General features: G+C 44.2%; 1 protein-coding gene across 2 annotated transcripts in view; it reads right to left on the reverse strand.

Moving 5' to 3' along the window:
* LOC146783988 (solute carrier family 2, facilitated glucose transporter member 11-like) overlaps positions 1-16,157 on the reverse strand; it is a 422,910-nt gene extending 406,753 nt beyond the window's left edge. For both annotated transcript variants that reach the window (XM_085636191.1, XM_085636190.1), the window contains exon 1: positions 15,899-16,157. In XM_085636191.1, the coding sequence (XP_085492317.1) occupies positions 15,899-16,033 (135 nt within the window). In that variant the 5' untranslated portion in view covers positions 16,034-16,157. The remainder of the gene's footprint in view (positions 1-15,898) is intronic.
* Positions 16,158-16,563: the final 406 nt, after the last annotated feature.

Here is a 16,563-nt window from a genome sequence, read left to right on the forward strand (position 1 = left end):
CAAGGCATTTATAGAGGAGACGGTGTACATTTCACTGATGAAGGCAACAGAGTCTTCCTCTTGAACTTTAGACTCTGCATCGGTACTTACTTGTAGGTACCACAAAAAAAACACTTCATAAACACAACGGCTCTTTTTAGAGCCCCCTAATATCTAAACACTTAAATTTGATTTTTACTTCTATTTTTTTTATTGTTTTTTTTCTGCCGTGCACGTACGGTAAGCTTACCGTACGCGCACCCCGCGATTCTTTTAAAAAAATTTAAAATTTATTTTTCATACTTTTGGGACCTTTTTGGACCCCCTGACAAACGCTAGGGGGTCTGCAACTCTCTTCGTTGCCCCGTTTTCACGTTCTCCACCTTTGTTTATCAGTGTGAGACACACAAAATGGCGGCCGACACTTCCTGATTTCGACCGATTCGAATGTTTACAGTCATGTAACCACCAATCAGAATTAAGCTCGCGCATGGCAGCGTGCGCGTACGGTAAGCTTACCGTACGCGCTCGGAGCGCACCTATAGATATATATATTGATTTAAATGCTATTTTCTCAGGAAATACTGACCAGATTTACACCAGACCTGCAAAAGGCACATCCCTGACCTGAGGACTACCTCTCTGCCAAATTTCAAGTAATTCTGTTCAGCCGTTCGGGCTGTAGCTTGGACTAAAGGTCCTATGGAAAAATGCATGGGGAAAACACGTTTTGGGGCCCCCCTTTTTCTCAGCCCCCGCTTGACGAATCCCCCCGAGACTTTCAGGGTAGGAGCGGAGCGGAGCGCCCCACCTATTTTAAAAATTTCGCAAGGATTCGTCTATCGGCGCCAAAGTTATTCAAAATAGAATGTTGCGGATTTCCTGTGGAAACACGGTCCTAACTATAACTATCTACTGGCGACCGCCAGTAGATAATATATATATATATATATATATATATATATAGAGAGAGAGAGAGAGAGAGAGAGAAATAGAGAGAGAGAGAGAGAGAAAAAGAGATAGAGAGAGAGAGAGAGAGAGAGAGAGAGAGAGAGAGGGCAAGAGAGAGAACATTTTTTTATTGTTCACTGAAAAACGAAAGGTTGAAGTAACAATGTAGTTAGGTGAAATATTAGGTGAGATATATGTGTATGTGTATATATATATATATATATATATATATAGAGAGAGAGAGAGAGAGAGAGAAAGAGAGAGAGAGCGAGAGAGAGAGATTTTGTTTTATTATTCACTGAAAAATGAAAGGTTAAAGTAACAATGTAGTTAGGTGAAATATTAGGTGAGATATATGTGTACATATATATATATCAGACACCAACACAGGGGTAGCATTGCTTATTTCATCCTTTGTTATTCCGAAATTGTTGCTATGACACGTTTCGGCATTCCTGCCTTGTTCATATATATATATATATATATATATCCTACTGGCAGTTGCCAGTAGGTAGTTATAGTTATGACCTAGTTTCCAGAAGAAAAGCGTTTTTGATATGCCAGTATCTTTGGTGCCGTTCGACGAATCTTCGTGAAATTTCCCCCAAAAAAGGTTCACTCAGGTCAGGCCCTGTCTTGAATGTTTTGGGGTGATTCGTCAAGCGGGGCCGAGAAAAAAGGGGGTCCCAAAACACGTTTTCTCCATATTAATTTCCATAGGAAACTTTAGATACGGCTACAGCCCGAACTGCAGAACGGAATTACACCAAATTTGGCAAAAAGGTAGCTCCTGGTTCACAAAGCACCCTTTTTTTAAATGGTATAAATCCGTTCAGTAGTTGCTGAGAAATTTTTTAAAAAAATATATAGATTTCTGAACACCGAGGAGGGTTCGTGAAACCTCCCGAGCACGAGCTCAACTCTCATTGGTAGCTTTCTTGTGACTCGGTAACTGAGTCACAAGAAAACAGTGGAAAAAGGTTCAAAAACAAGAAAAGGGGGCAGGGTAGAAACACCCTGACCCCCTAAGCCTGCTCACGGGGTGCCACAAGAACCCCCAGGGCCAAAAAAAGCATATCTTTATTTTCAGATCCACCAAATTCGTGCTGGGTGCGCGAATCCGGCCGAGAAAAACAAACAAAAAAAGAAGCGCAGACTCCTGCTCTTCGGTTTTTGAAAGCCCCCGGGGGCAATGCTGTTTTATGTAGTGGGGGCCTCTGCAGCCCCGGGGACTGCCACCTCCCTGGGGCTTTATTATTTATGCATGGGGGCACGCGGCCCTCCACGCTGCCCTTGGGACAGCCGCCTCCCCGGGGCAATCTTTATTTATGTCCAGGGGGTCTTGCAGACCCCCTCAAGCCCTGGGGACTGCCACCTCCCTGGGGCTTAATTTATTTACATATGGGGGTCAGTTGCGGACCACCTTGCCCTGGGGACCACCACTTCTCTGGGGCTTTACAAACATTGGGAGGGGGCAGCCCCCCTCCTCCATGGCCCCGGGGACTGCAACCCCCCCAAGGCCGGCTCCTTCAATCTCCCAGGGTGCCCACCCCCGGGACATTTCTGTTTGCTATGGCAGGGTGCGAGCACGACTCCCGCCCTGCCATAGCAAACTCCTGCTTTGCTTCGTTGTAGCAAGAGCAGGAAACCTGCTCTCGCTTCAACGAAGCAAAGCTTGCCCAAAAGCAATGCCAGCACTGGCAGGAGGCGGGGAGTCTGCAAGGACCGTGGGGGCATTGGGGCTCCCCCCATTGTTCCCAATGCTGAGGGCCGGCCCCAGGGGATGGGGTCCCGGGAGCCAGAAGTGGCCCGGGAGGGGGGCCATGCAGCCTCCCTCCCTTTATTAAAAAAAAGATGAATGGCTGGGCCCCGGGCGATGGGGTCCACAGGGCCAAAATTGACCTGGGGGGGGCCGCGCGGCCTCCGTCCTTACAAAAATTATAACTATACAATGGCCAAGCCCCAGGGCATGGGGTCCCCGGGGCCAAAAGTGGCCCAGGGAAGGGGTCCCCCTTCCCTATAAATGTTAAAAAATAAAGGAGGCCATTCCCCGGGGGATGGGGTCCCAGGGGCCGAAATCGGCGCCCTTACTTTTTTTTTTTTTTTAAATGGGTCAGGCCCTGGGGAATGGGGTCCCCAGGTCCCCAAAAATATTAAAAGAAGGGGGGCCACACAGCCCCATTCTAAGAAAAAGAGCTGACATCTTGCTGGAGGCCCGCCCCCTTTCAATGCAGAAAAATCTGGGACCCCCTTTATACGAGATCATTTTCCAATAGGCCCGCCCCCTTTCAGCAGCACTCTGCAAACGCACCTCTTGGCGCATTCTAAGTTGGGGGATTAAGTCCCCTTGAATCCCGAGGGTCCCTGGGGGCCAACTAGTGCACCAGGTACCTACAGTAAGCCCCACACAGTGGGGTTGCTGGGAGGTGGTCCAAGGCCACACCCCTTTTTACACCACTCTGCAAATGAGCCTCTTGGTGCACTGCTGGTGGGGGGATTAGGTCCTCTTGTGTCCTGAGGACCTCAGGACTAAAGTGGACTTTATCCCCCGAGCAGCAGTGTGCCAGGAGCAGCGTTTGCAGAGTGGTGTAAAAAGGGGGCATGGCCTCAGACCACTCCCAGCAATCCAGCTGTGTAGTGCTTACTGGAGATACCTGGTGGGCTAGCTGCCCCCCCAGGGACCTTCATGAGAAAAGGAAACTTCATCCCCCAACCAAGAGTGCGCCAAGAGACGTGTTTGCAGAGTGGTGGAGAAAGGAGGTGTGGTCTGTGTCCACCTCTCAGCAAGAGATAAGAGGTAGGCTAGTTGGCCACTAAGGACCCCCAGCAGTGAAGGGGACTTTAATCCCCCTCGAAGAGTATGCCAGGGAGCGCGTTTGCGGAGTGGTGGGAAAAGGGGGCGTGGCCTGTTATGAGAACTTAGCAATCATCCTGTGTGGTACTTACTGGCAGTAATAGGAGGGGTAGTTGGCCCCGAAGGATGTCCTTGGGGGCCAAGTACCCCTCTTGTTACCTCCAGTAAGTCCCACACAGTAGGATTATTAAGACGTCTGCAGAGGCCATGCCCCCTTTCTCCTCCACTCTACAAACGTACCTCCTGGCAGACTACGGGATGGGGGATGAAGTCCACTTTACTCCTGAGGGATTTTGGGGGCCAAGAAGCCCTCCTGGTACCTCCTGTAAGTCCTACGCAGTGGAATTCCTGAGCTCTGGTCGGAGGCCCAGCACCCTATCTCTACCACTCTGCAAACGCAACTACTAGTTAAAGAAGCATGTTTCTGCATCTCTGACATAGAGGTAGTTTTAATCCCCTGCCCTATTATGTACTAGGGCCTTACAGGGGAGGTCATGCCAATGACAGGGGTACCCCAACCCATAATGTACCCTAGTGTATGTGGGTGTTTTCACTGTATTCTAAGTGTCTTTTAGCATAGCACTGGCTCTAGGCCTGGTTCGTCAGTGTCAGTTACCACCAGTACCCGTCAGCAAAAAGTTGGGGGCACAGGATGACTTTGCAACAAGGCCTCTTTCTGCACCTCTGTTGGTTCTTTCTGCATATGTCTTGCTTCTTTCTGCACCTTTCTTTGTCTTTCTGTACTTCTGTTGCCTCTTTCTGCATTTCTCTTGTTTCTTTCTGTGCCTTTGTTCCTGTTTCTGCACATGTCCTACCTCTGTAGGCATAGTTAGAAATTTGAATATAAAAAACCTTAGAAATTCACAGAAAAAAACATAGGTTTCAGGGACTTTATAGTTAGAAATTAACATTTAAAAAGCCTTTGAAATTCACTGAAAAAACCATAGGTTTCAGACATGTTATAGTTACAAATTAGCATGCAAAAAACCTTAGAAATTCACTGAAAAAACCACAGGTTTCAGGGATGTTATAGTTAGAAATTAGCATTTAAAAAACCTTTGAAATTCACTGAAAAACCACAGGTTTCAGGGACGTAATAGTTAGAAATTTGCATAAAAAAACCTTTGAAATTCACTGAAAAAAACATAATTGGACATTTCACTCTTACAAAACCAGTGGAATTTGTCCGTTATAGTTAGTTCAGCTAACTATAACTCGCGCCCCCGCAATGTACTGCTGATGGCATCACATATTACATCATTCATGACATGGTCAGTGACATCACTGAGGACATCACTGATGACATCTCAAATGACATCACTGATTACATCATCCACGTGATAATCCAATGCAACTCCTCATGCCCTAATATAACCTTTGATACACCCACTCTAAAATACAGACTACTTTTTTCAAAACCATACACACAGCAATACCAGTTACTACATACCCACTCACTGATTCCTAGGTCTACACACACATCCACTTATTTACCCATACAGCCACTCATACATGCAGTCACTCATCAATACAGCACTATCTAATGCACTCATACACCTATACAGACACTCACACACGGCCATTCACCCACAGAGTTACTCACACACCTAGTCAGTCATGCAAAGAATCAATCACACTCCCATTTACTCACCTATACAGTGGAGAGGTGTGGCTCACTGGTTAGAGGCGGCAGATCCGCAAGCAGAGAATCGGCCAGGGACCAGGGTTCAATTCCCGACGCGGCAGGGTTGTGGACCAGGGTCAAAACGGACTCGATAATTCTCGCCTCGGTACCTACTCTAACCAGGAACACACTCGGCAACTCTGGGCATTAGCTTGCCTCATCTCCACAACGGCCCCCCACATTCGCCGGGGATGCCTGGTTTCACCTTGGAGATACCCAGGAGGGACCATCTCACAGGGATAGCCAGGACGGGTTCCCCAGCGGTCTACAGCGCCACGACGCCTCAGGGCAGCAGTGCGCTTTACAAGACACATACATTTACATACATTTACATACCTACACCATCTCACTTATTCATACAGATACTAACACATATTTACTCTCTTATACAATCACTGATACAAGCACACACTCATCCATACAGCCGCTGTCACAATTAGTCAATCTCACATATAGTCATTTATATACTCCAACACTCACATACACTGCCTTTTACATATGTAGTTACTCACACATGTACCACTGAGACATCCATTCACTCACCAACACACCCATACACACACTCACCCACCCATACAGTCCATCACAGATGCACTCTTGAACCCATACACCCAGTGAATCACCCACTCACACGTCTATGCACAGAGTCACATACCCCCCACCCACACAGACACTGAGGCACCCATTCAGATATTCAGACAACCAATCAATAACCCATATAGACACTCATTTAGCTACTCGCGAACCCATACAACCGCTTACACACCAACTGACAGACTGATAAAGACATTTACACAGTTTAGTCACTAACCCATGCATTCACTAAGACACGTTTAATCACTCACTTATACAGACAGTCACGCATGTACTAAATCATCCATTCAAACACTTATACACCCACTCATTCTTTAATACATCATGGCATATATATATATATATAGATATATATATATATATATATATATATATATATATATATATATATATATATATATATATATATAACATATTTAAACTTTACAGAAACACACAGTCACCTGATGATGTCATCAGTGATGTTATCAGTGATGTCATTTGAGTTGTCATCAGTGATGTTATCAGTGATGTCACTGACCATGTCATGAATGATGTAATATGTGATATAATCAGCAGTGCATTGTGGGGGCGTGAGTTATAGTTACCTAAAGTAACTATAACAGCGGAATTTCACTGGTTTTGTACGAGTGAAATGTCCAACTATGGTTTTTTTCAGTGAATTTCAAAGGTTTTTTAAATGCTAATTTCTAACTATAACGTCCCTGAAACCTGTGGTTTTTTCAGTGAATATATCTATAAATATGTATATATACATATATTATATTCACTGAAAAAACCATAGGTTTCACACATGTTATAGTTAGCTGGACATTTTATTGATAAAAAACCAATGAAATTCCCCCGTTATAGTTAGTGCAGGCAACTATAACTCACGCGACCGCAATCCTCTGCTGATGCTAATACTGTATTTAGACACTTATTTGCCCATGTCTTCTTCCATTAAATTTTAGCTATACATATATTACAAATATTTTTTTTTCATAAAGACACATATGTCATCAGCAGAAGATTGCGGTCGCGTGAGTTATAGTTGCCTGCACTAACTATAACGGGGGAATTTCATTGGTTTTTTATCAATAAAATGGTTTTTTCAGTGAATTTGCAAGGTTTTTTAAATGCTAATTCCTAACTATAACGTGTGTGAAACCTATGTTTTTTTCAGTGAATTTGTACGGTTTTTTAAATGCTAAGTTACTTTACGCCATTCGTGGCGTGCGCGCCCAGTTAGCGCACCGCGTGCCCATGTTATGCGGGATGGGCCATGTACCATGGGCCATGTACGCACGATACGCTTCGCGCACTGTGCGCACATGGGGGACATATTATGTGCATCTTTGTGAAATTTATTCTTTGTTTATTTCTTATATGAAATAAGCCATGCACAAATGGTGCCCTTCGGGCACCATTTGCACACGGGGTGGGGAGGGTGTGGATAATTTTTTTTAAAAAAAAATTTTACCGTACGCGTACGGTAAGCGTAATCGGCGATTTTCCGAAAAAAAAATTTTTTTTTTTTTGGGCTTGGGGGTTGTTTGGGGACCCCTATATCAATGCTGGGTGGTTAGGATCTCAAGAAACTGCCTCTTTAGACATTTTTTGGCATCGTTTTTGCTGCCCAACTCAGAGAGCGAGAGAGAAAATGGCGGCCGCCGCTTCCTGGTTTCGACCGATTCGAATGTTTACTAAGATCTAACAGCCAATCAAAATCGCGCTCGCGCACGCCACCGTACGCGTACGGTAAGCGCACCGTAAGCGCACCGTAAGCTGGCTCAGATATATATATTGATTTAAAGGCTATTTTCTCTGAATCTACTGAACAGATTTACACCAAACCTACAAAAGGCACTTCCTTGACCTGAGGACTACCTCTCTCGCAAATTTCAAGTAATTCTGTTCAGCCGTTCGGGCTGTAGCTGTGTCTAAAGGTCCTATGGAAAAATGCATGGGAAAAACGCGTTTTGGGACCCCCCTTTTATCTCAGCCCCCGCTTGACGAATCCCCCCGAGACTTTCAGGGTAGGAGCGGAGCGTAGTGCCCCACCTATTTTGAAAAATTCGCGAGGATTCGTCGACCGGCGCCAAAGTTATTCAAAATAGAATGTTGCGGATTTCCTATGGAAACGTGGTCCTAACTATAACTACCTACTGGCGACCGCCAGTAGGTAATATATATATGTGTGTTTGTGTGTGTGTATATATATATATATATATATATATATAAATATAGTATCACTGGAAAAAAACCAAAGGTTAAAGTGAGGTTGTAGATAGATGAAAATATCAGTTAAAACATAATATTTAAACTCACAAAAACACTGGAATTCGCCAGTTATAGTTTACTAAGCTAACAAAACATGTACCTCCACCACGCCCAAATGATTTTAAGTAATCAAACAATAAAACATTTTACTCTCGCTCCCTAGAAATTCACTCAAAAAACAAAGGTTAAAGTGCCGTTATAGTTAGGTTTGGTAATAATATCTCACTTTACATTAAAAAAAACCTCATTAATTCACCCAAAAAAACCTCAAAGTTAAAGGTACATTATAGTAAGTTGAAAATGTTAGTTAAAACATAACAATTTAAACTCATAAAAAACACTGAAATTCCCCAGTTATAGTTTAGCAACTGAACTATAGGTTGCGTGCCGTCATGCACTGATTATTACCTAACACTTTAGATCACTCATGACATGTCCTATGACACAATTGATAACATCACTGATGACATCTCGAATTGTGTTTTTCGTGAATTTCAAGAGTTTTGTAATGTAAGCTAAAATCTTAGGGGCAGATTTACAAGCCCGTTGCGCCACTTTTGCGTCACTTTTAACATGGGAAAAGTGACGCAAAAGTGGCGCAAGGGGCTTGTAATTCTGCCCCTTAGTATCTAGCACAACTATGAGATCACTTTCATCGTAGTTTTTTTTCAATTAATCTAAATACGTTTTTTAACGCATAAAAAGTTATTATTACAAGACCTAACTATAACGTTGCTTTAAGCTTTGGTTTTTTGAGTGAATTGGTAGGGTTTTTTTAAATGTAAAGTAAGATCGTATTACTTTAGCAAACTATACCATTGCTTTAACCTTTGTTTAATTCAGTGAATGTCTGGTTATGTTTAATGATATTTACTGATTTGCCTCACTGAGCATATCTTTTAACCATGTACAGTAGAGGATGCAGGGTGTAAGAAATAAGTTCATTAGTTGAGCAGGATATGAGGCCTGCACAAATAAAAGATCCACAATTTTCTCCGTACTTGGAGCCAAGTACTCCATTGCAGCTCTCTCAGTGTAGCAAAGCAGAGCACTCCAAGGCCCACTCAGCTGAGGGTTAGTATTCTCCATTCACTAGCACGTAAAAACACTCAATGAATGATTGCTCAGTCAGTGCTACCTATTTGAAAAACAAAAAGTAATTTTTGTACACACACTACTAAATACTATGCATTAATTTGCACAAATATACATCAGGAAGGCGGACATACCTTGGGTGACATTCTGAAACCACATTTGACCCCTAAGGGGTCATAACCCACAAAATCACAATACCCGCTAACAATTCAAGCAAGAACATTGCAATATAAGGGGGTGTAATTTTGGATAAAGTGGGACTATTGGCTTTGTCAGGGGGTAACCACATTGACATATGAGGCAAGCCGATTGGCTATGCCAATGGCTAACAACATCAATATATATTAGGCAAGCCTATTGGCTTTGTCAAAGGTTCTCCACACTAGAAGAACAATAACTACAGGTTGAGATTCAGCATTAAGACCAATGGAATCAGTATGCATTCATTATGAAGAAAAAGCTTTGCAATGGTTACCAACTGCCATTGTCAATAAATTACTTTTGAATAAAGTATTGCAAATCATAACATTTGTCTGAGTCTTTTTTTTACCACTTCAAGTCACATAAATTAAAATGCAGCCATAAGACCCACCACAAAGGGTTCCTGCACTCCCAAGCTGTGGAGCAAAAGCTCCGTCCCAGGGAGTGCTTTCAAAGATACTAAAAGGTCTCCCCAAGGCATACATCCTGTGACCCGGGAGACTTAAGGGTAATGTCTCCAATAATTCCTCATGGGGGACTGCTTCAATCCCTGCAAAAAGACAGAAACCTAAGGACTCCCATTTTCCCAGACACTCTCAAAGAGTTCAGCAGAAGGGGCTTGAGCACCTGGCTGAAGGAGGAAATGTCCAGAGACGGTTTAAGGAATGGGCAAAGTGGGCATATGCTCTAGGCTCACATCTTTCAAACCCCCACCTTACCCCACCATCCCAGGAAACTGATCCGTCTCTCTCTCTCTCTGTAGCTCAACTGTGTCCATTTCTTTATCTCAAATTCATTCGACTTGACATTACCTCTGACTCTCTCTCTTTGCCTGTCTACCTAAACATTCCATCGTCCTCTCCATCTCACCTATTTCTTGATCTATCACCCATCACTGGATACCTGACATCACCCCTCTTTACCTGTCACTCTACTTCTATCCTTAAACGTATTCATAACTTACACCTCTCTGTCTACCTTGCATCTTCCCTGCCTACCTCACCTTTCTCTATTACACCTCTATGTCTCAGCTTATTATTGTGTTACCCATCGTTCTCGCCCTCACTAATTCCACTTCTCTCCATCTCATTATTATATCTATCCCTTTCTCTGGTTCTACCCATCCGTACATCCCTACCCATCCCTATTAATTGTGCTTGCCTCGCCTCTTTTTTTCAAATACATTTTTCTAACTCATATTTCTTTACATGTCTCTAATAACCTCATTTCTGTTTTTTTCACCCTCTGTGCCTACATCTACATCTCACCTTTCTACACCCCTAACCTCCTTCTATACCTCACTGATCTGTTCCAATCTCACCCTGTGTATCTTGCTGCAGTATACTCTCAACCTCATCTCTGCCTTTACCTCACCTCTTTATGTACCTCTCAATTTGTCTGTACCTTGTCTCTCTCTACCTTTCAAAAACTCCTCATCTCTCTCTTTCTCATTACTCTAACTCACATCTCACCACCTCATTTCACTCTAGTCCATCCCCCTCTCTCACGATCTAATCTCTAAATATACCTCCTCAGTCACTCACTACCTCAACTCTTCACCTCTCCCCTTTTTCTACCTGTGTCCTCTTTACATCACATTTATCACCACCTTTTCTATTTCTCACAACCTCTTTTTCTCTCTTCCTATTTTTTCTATTTACCATTACCTCTCGCTCTCTATGTACCTCTTTCTCTATTACAACTCAACTTCTCAACCTCACCTATCTCATTATATATATCTCTAACACATTACTCTGCCTCTCCTTGAACACTCAGTCTACTTCACTCTCTACCTTCTTATCAAACTCACATCTGCGTAGCTACTTCATCTGTCTTTCTACAACTAACCTTCCTACTCCTTACCTCTCTTGCTGTACCTTTCTCTCTCTTTCAATACTTTCTTTACATGACTCTTCTATGCCTCTCTTACCATTGTGTCCTTCTCGCTCTACGTCCCCACACATACTCCACCTTGTATCTCTATACTTGTCTCACTACCTCTGGTTCCCGAGTCTTCTACTACTTTCCAACTCACCTCTCTACCATACCTTGCTCTGGACACCAACCCTCTCTACATTTCCTTCTCAGTCTCTCTCACTCAAAAAACTTTAGCTGTCTCTTTAGCTTTTTTTCTCCACCTACCTAGTCCTTGTTCTACCTCTCTGTATTTTTTTTCTGGTTACCTCAGCTTGCTCTCTATACCTTATCTCTCTCCCTATGTCACATATGTCATCACAGTCATTGTCATGCTTCTCCTTCTTTTGGTTTGTGATACTCAATACTTCTCTGTTCTTTTTCTGTCCCATACCACATACGATTCCTCTTGCTAAGCAGAATTGGAGGCGCCTGTGTGGAAAGAAACGCATGTGAATGTGCGGAGGAGGGGAGGAACAAGGTTGGGAAAGATAATGGAGGAAAATTGGCCAAATTCCACCCAATGAATAGCGCTGCAAAGAAAATGGCAGTTGCAAAGAGAAATTTGATTGTAAATATCTGCTTTTCCTTCCCTCCTTATCTGTTGGTCATATGCCTAAAGCTGGCTACTCAGGAAGAACTGCTCATCTGTCATGTGGAAGACCCCTGGATCCTCAAGACTTCTTCCTCATTCCCTCTGTAATGCCTGTTTCTTTGCACGCTTTGTCTCTTTTATTCCTACTGCCCCTTCTACCTGTTCTTAGTGCTTACAGGTGGCCTTGTGGCTGCTTACAGAGCTATATAAATATGAGGAAGAGCATAGCTGAAAATGGCTACAGCCAACAACCGTGTATTGGTTTTCTCTACTCTGTGTAGCCTTCCATCTTGATCTCTCACCCACTCCATGGCAGCCTGTACACAACAGCAGGATGGATAACAACGAAGTCAGTCGTAGGAGACACTGAGAAGGTACAAGTAATCTCCATCAAAATCCTTCATTGCTCTCCATTCTCTTATCACACATTATTCCTCATTCCCTCATCCTTTCTTCATCATATCTAAAACACAATGCATCATCCCCTTTTCCTACAGGACTTAATCTTGCCTTTTCCACCCTTCATCATACAGTCATATACAGAACTTATACCCTTATCCTTCTCCCTTAGCCATTCCCATCGATATCTGTGTCCCTTCCGGCGTACCTGCCTCAAACTCTACCACCACACAGGCCACCTTCTCCCTCCCCTTTTGCTCTCACCCCCCTCACTCCATTGTTCCTTTACCCTTCTGTCAGCACTTCTTCTCCTCGTCTCACATCTTATGCCATTCAATCTTCCTCCTATCTTCTGCCACGTTACCTAGCACCCTAAGATTACAGTCCTATTACCTTACACTCATTCTTCACAAAGAACCATCACCCAGGACCCTGACAGTTCTGAGTCATTTGCAATTTATTTCTTCAAATGTTTGTAGGAGAGCAGATCTTTCAAGGGAACTGTAAGTGCTTTTAATATCTGACACACCCATGGATCTTCTGCTGCATTCTTCTTTCACGTGTTAAAATAGATGTGACAGGCATTCTGAAGAGTCTCTTGGTGCTATTAACAGGCACCAGATAGTAATTGTTACCCAGCTCAATGGTACTCATTGTATCAACCTCTGAAGGATGAAAGGCTGAGTGAGCCCGGCATGATTGGTACTTATCACCATGGCACTAAACATAAATCTCTGGGGAGCATACATTACCCTCAGAGCCACAAGAACCAGCTATTTTGGCCACTACCTATTGTCATTTTCAGTTTTATTGCCCTGGGTACAGTACATTAAAGTTAATCACGGATCTGCTGCATCATAGCTGCTCCCTGTTACACAGTGCAGGCGGTATGCCACCTGCACTTTGAAGAGGGGAGAGAGCCCTCCTTGCAGGCGGATGCAGTGAGTGACTGCACCCACCTGCAGCGGGATGTCTCGGGAGGGGGGTCCGTGGGACCCCCTGTCTTCCTCCATAGGGCTGCCTTAAGGAGGAGCACTGAAAGAGCACCACCTTTTTGTGGCGCACTATCAGTGCGCCTCCTAAGGGCATGTTTGCATGAGGCAGAGGCAAAGTGATTCCCTCACTTGCATGGGACTATGTCCCCATGCAAATGAGGGAGCGCCCTCTCCTGATAGCGTTGGCACTACATGTGCACTAGCGCTATCAGTATTACCGAAGGGGACACACCAGTGTCTCTAGCCCCTTCTGTAATACCATTTTGCCAAGGTGGCGCACAAAGTGTCCTCACATGCCTGTTGCGCCACTGGGGCACAATGTAATATGGCCCCAGGCGGGCATCCCCAGCCCAGGGCAGCTGAAAGCCCCTATTAGCACAATGGTCTTCTCTCCTCTTCTCAGGACACACATCCAAATATGCCTCCCCTAGCCGGCCGAATGCCACTCGGTGCGTGCCAAAGGGTGAGACGTGATATGTAAGACACACACACTTTACCATCTTGTTAGCCATTCTTGTCAGTAGCGGTCCGTGGAGGGAGTTCGGTGGGGCAGAGAGGCGGGGCAGGGTGGGGAAATGTAAACACCGGAATATGGATGAACGGAGGTAAGTACACATTTAAATAAATAAAATGAATTTCGTTGCGTGCGCTGCATCGCATTTTGCGATGCAGCGCGCGCAAAGGAATTCGTTTTATTTATTTAAATGTGTACTTACCTCCGTTCATCCATATTCCGGTGTTTACATTTCCCCACCCTGCCCCTCTCCCGCCCTGCCTCTCTGCCCCACCGAACTCCCTCCACGGACCGCTACTGATTCTTGTCAAAGCCCTTACATAATAAAGTGAGCCCTCACCCAGAAGACAGGCAAACCACTTGCCCCTTCAAAAAAAGGAAAAGAAATACTGTGTAAAAAAAGTATTTTTATTCTTCTCTCTGTCGCTTCAGATGAGAACCCGAGGAGTCACCAGACATCCTGTTCAGTAGCCAATCTGGGAGAGCTCCGGAATTGGCCCTTGGGGAAGGGAGAGAACTGAGAAGACCCGGACTCGGAGTAATGATTACAGGTGAGTAATCAAGACACTTCTAAGGCTACAGCAGCCTTTGTTTATGTAGCACTGTGCACTCCCAGCAGATAAGCTGACACGGAAAAAAACAGCCCATAGGTTGGCATCAGACAATGGCTTGTTGCCCAGCTAGTGAATGCCCACCCTGACAATCCAACACCGAATACTGCTGACAAATGTAACTTAAATCTAGAGAAAACCCCTCGCACAACACATCGGCGGATCTCTCCATTGTGCCATTTTTACAACTCGGAAATGTACTTTATGTGATGCAAACTTCAAACATGCATACTCATGTGGCACAGCTGCTGCGTTTCCCAGATCCATTTGTGACCAGTTAGTCCAGTTTCGTTTTTTTTTTCCTTATAATTCTAGGACTTTTAGTCTTATTTAACCGATTTTAAAATCAGCTTACAAGTCCTAGAATACTAAAAAAAAAAAAAAAAAACAGGACTTGATAGTTAATCATGCATGGTGGACCTAGGAATCTTGGCAGGTAGGCTGTGAGGCAAACAAGCTACAACACTTTTTCCCTCAATTACATAAAATACATAACGAGCTTGCCCCCCCTCCCCCGGCCCCCGCCCCCCAACCCCGTCTCGTTTGAAACTGAAACGGCAGTACAAGTTTTGTATCAACAGCAAACAAAAAAAACATGCATTTTCAGGATTTTGGTCAGACACATTTTGCCAGTAAAATGCAGGTTGCATTTACCCAGGGAAAGTGTTCGAATTCCTTCAAATAGGTGAATCAATACCGATGTCTGGAGTTATTCCGCATTAAGAGAGTCACGACTCTTAATGGCGCAGTAACACCACACACAGTGTAATTACCAAACCCCGGAACTTCAGTAATTTCAGATGTTGCTTTATGTCTCTGATTTTAACTTGGAATTCATAATAATTCAGACTTCCCGTTGCACAGTTCCACGTGCCAACATCTCACCCAGTCTATTTTTCTTCTTTGCATCCAGTTGCCTGTGGGCCTGTTTAATGCTAAACTCTGAGGGGCAGATTTACAAGCCCCTTGCGCCACTTTTGCGTCACTTTTAACATGGGAAAAGTGACGCAAAAGTGGCGCAAGGGTCTTGTAAATCTGCCCCTAAGTATCAAAGTGCAAAGGCGAAAGCCGTCTCAGATCAAGTGCACACTCACGCATGGACCAGTAACAATTGAGAGCTCTGGCTGAGAAAGTAAATCTAATGAATTTACATACACACATGTATATAAAGACCTCGCACATCAGTCGTAAGAATGATGCTTTCTTAAGATTTTTTTTTAGCTTCAAAGACTTCAATAGGTTGGGCTTACCCGGCTCGGCCTCTCCGGCGCCTTCAGCAGCGGCTCCTTCTCCATGGCGCTATCCGGCTCTCGCAGGGCTGCTCTCTGTAAGCGGTCGTGTATGTCCGAGTACACCATCGACTGCAGCCGAAGGCCGTGAGACATCCCTGTGCCGTCCCTTGCTTTAAAAACTCGGGCTGGGCTGAAGTGAAGACAATAGACGTCATTATACGGCCTGCCGCTTCCCTGCGGGCCATCATATGAGGCCACGCTTTTTACAAGACATTTAGCAAGCTCTGTTCACTCGCTTAAGAGCAAAGCGGAGCACCGCATTTGTCACGGGGCTTGGGCAAATGATTTACAGTTATTTGAATGATAGGGCCCCGCGGTTAGTCAGCTGCTCACGGGGGTCTGATAATAATAGAAACAGTCAACGGGGTAGAGGTGTTTTATACATTATTTTAAGAATGTTTTGTTTTAGTGGGAAGGACAGGCACTATTGAACTCCGCAGCTATTTTTATTTTTTTTGCAGGTTTTTTTTTTCATGTAGCGCAAACTCAACTTGAAGGTATTGGGGTGCTTACATGAGCACCAGTTACGTTACACAAGGACACATTGGGGTATATTTACTAGAATTGCCGCAAACCTGTTTTTGCGTTGGTTAGCAGCAATTTTCTTAATGCTGTCTATCATC

The sequence above is a fragment of the Triturus cristatus genome, chromosome 11, assembly GCF_964204655.1.
Source record: "Triturus cristatus chromosome 11, aTriCri1.1, whole genome shotgun sequence".
Classification (NCBI taxonomy): domain Eukaryota; kingdom Metazoa; phylum Chordata; class Amphibia; order Caudata; family Salamandridae; genus Triturus; species Triturus cristatus.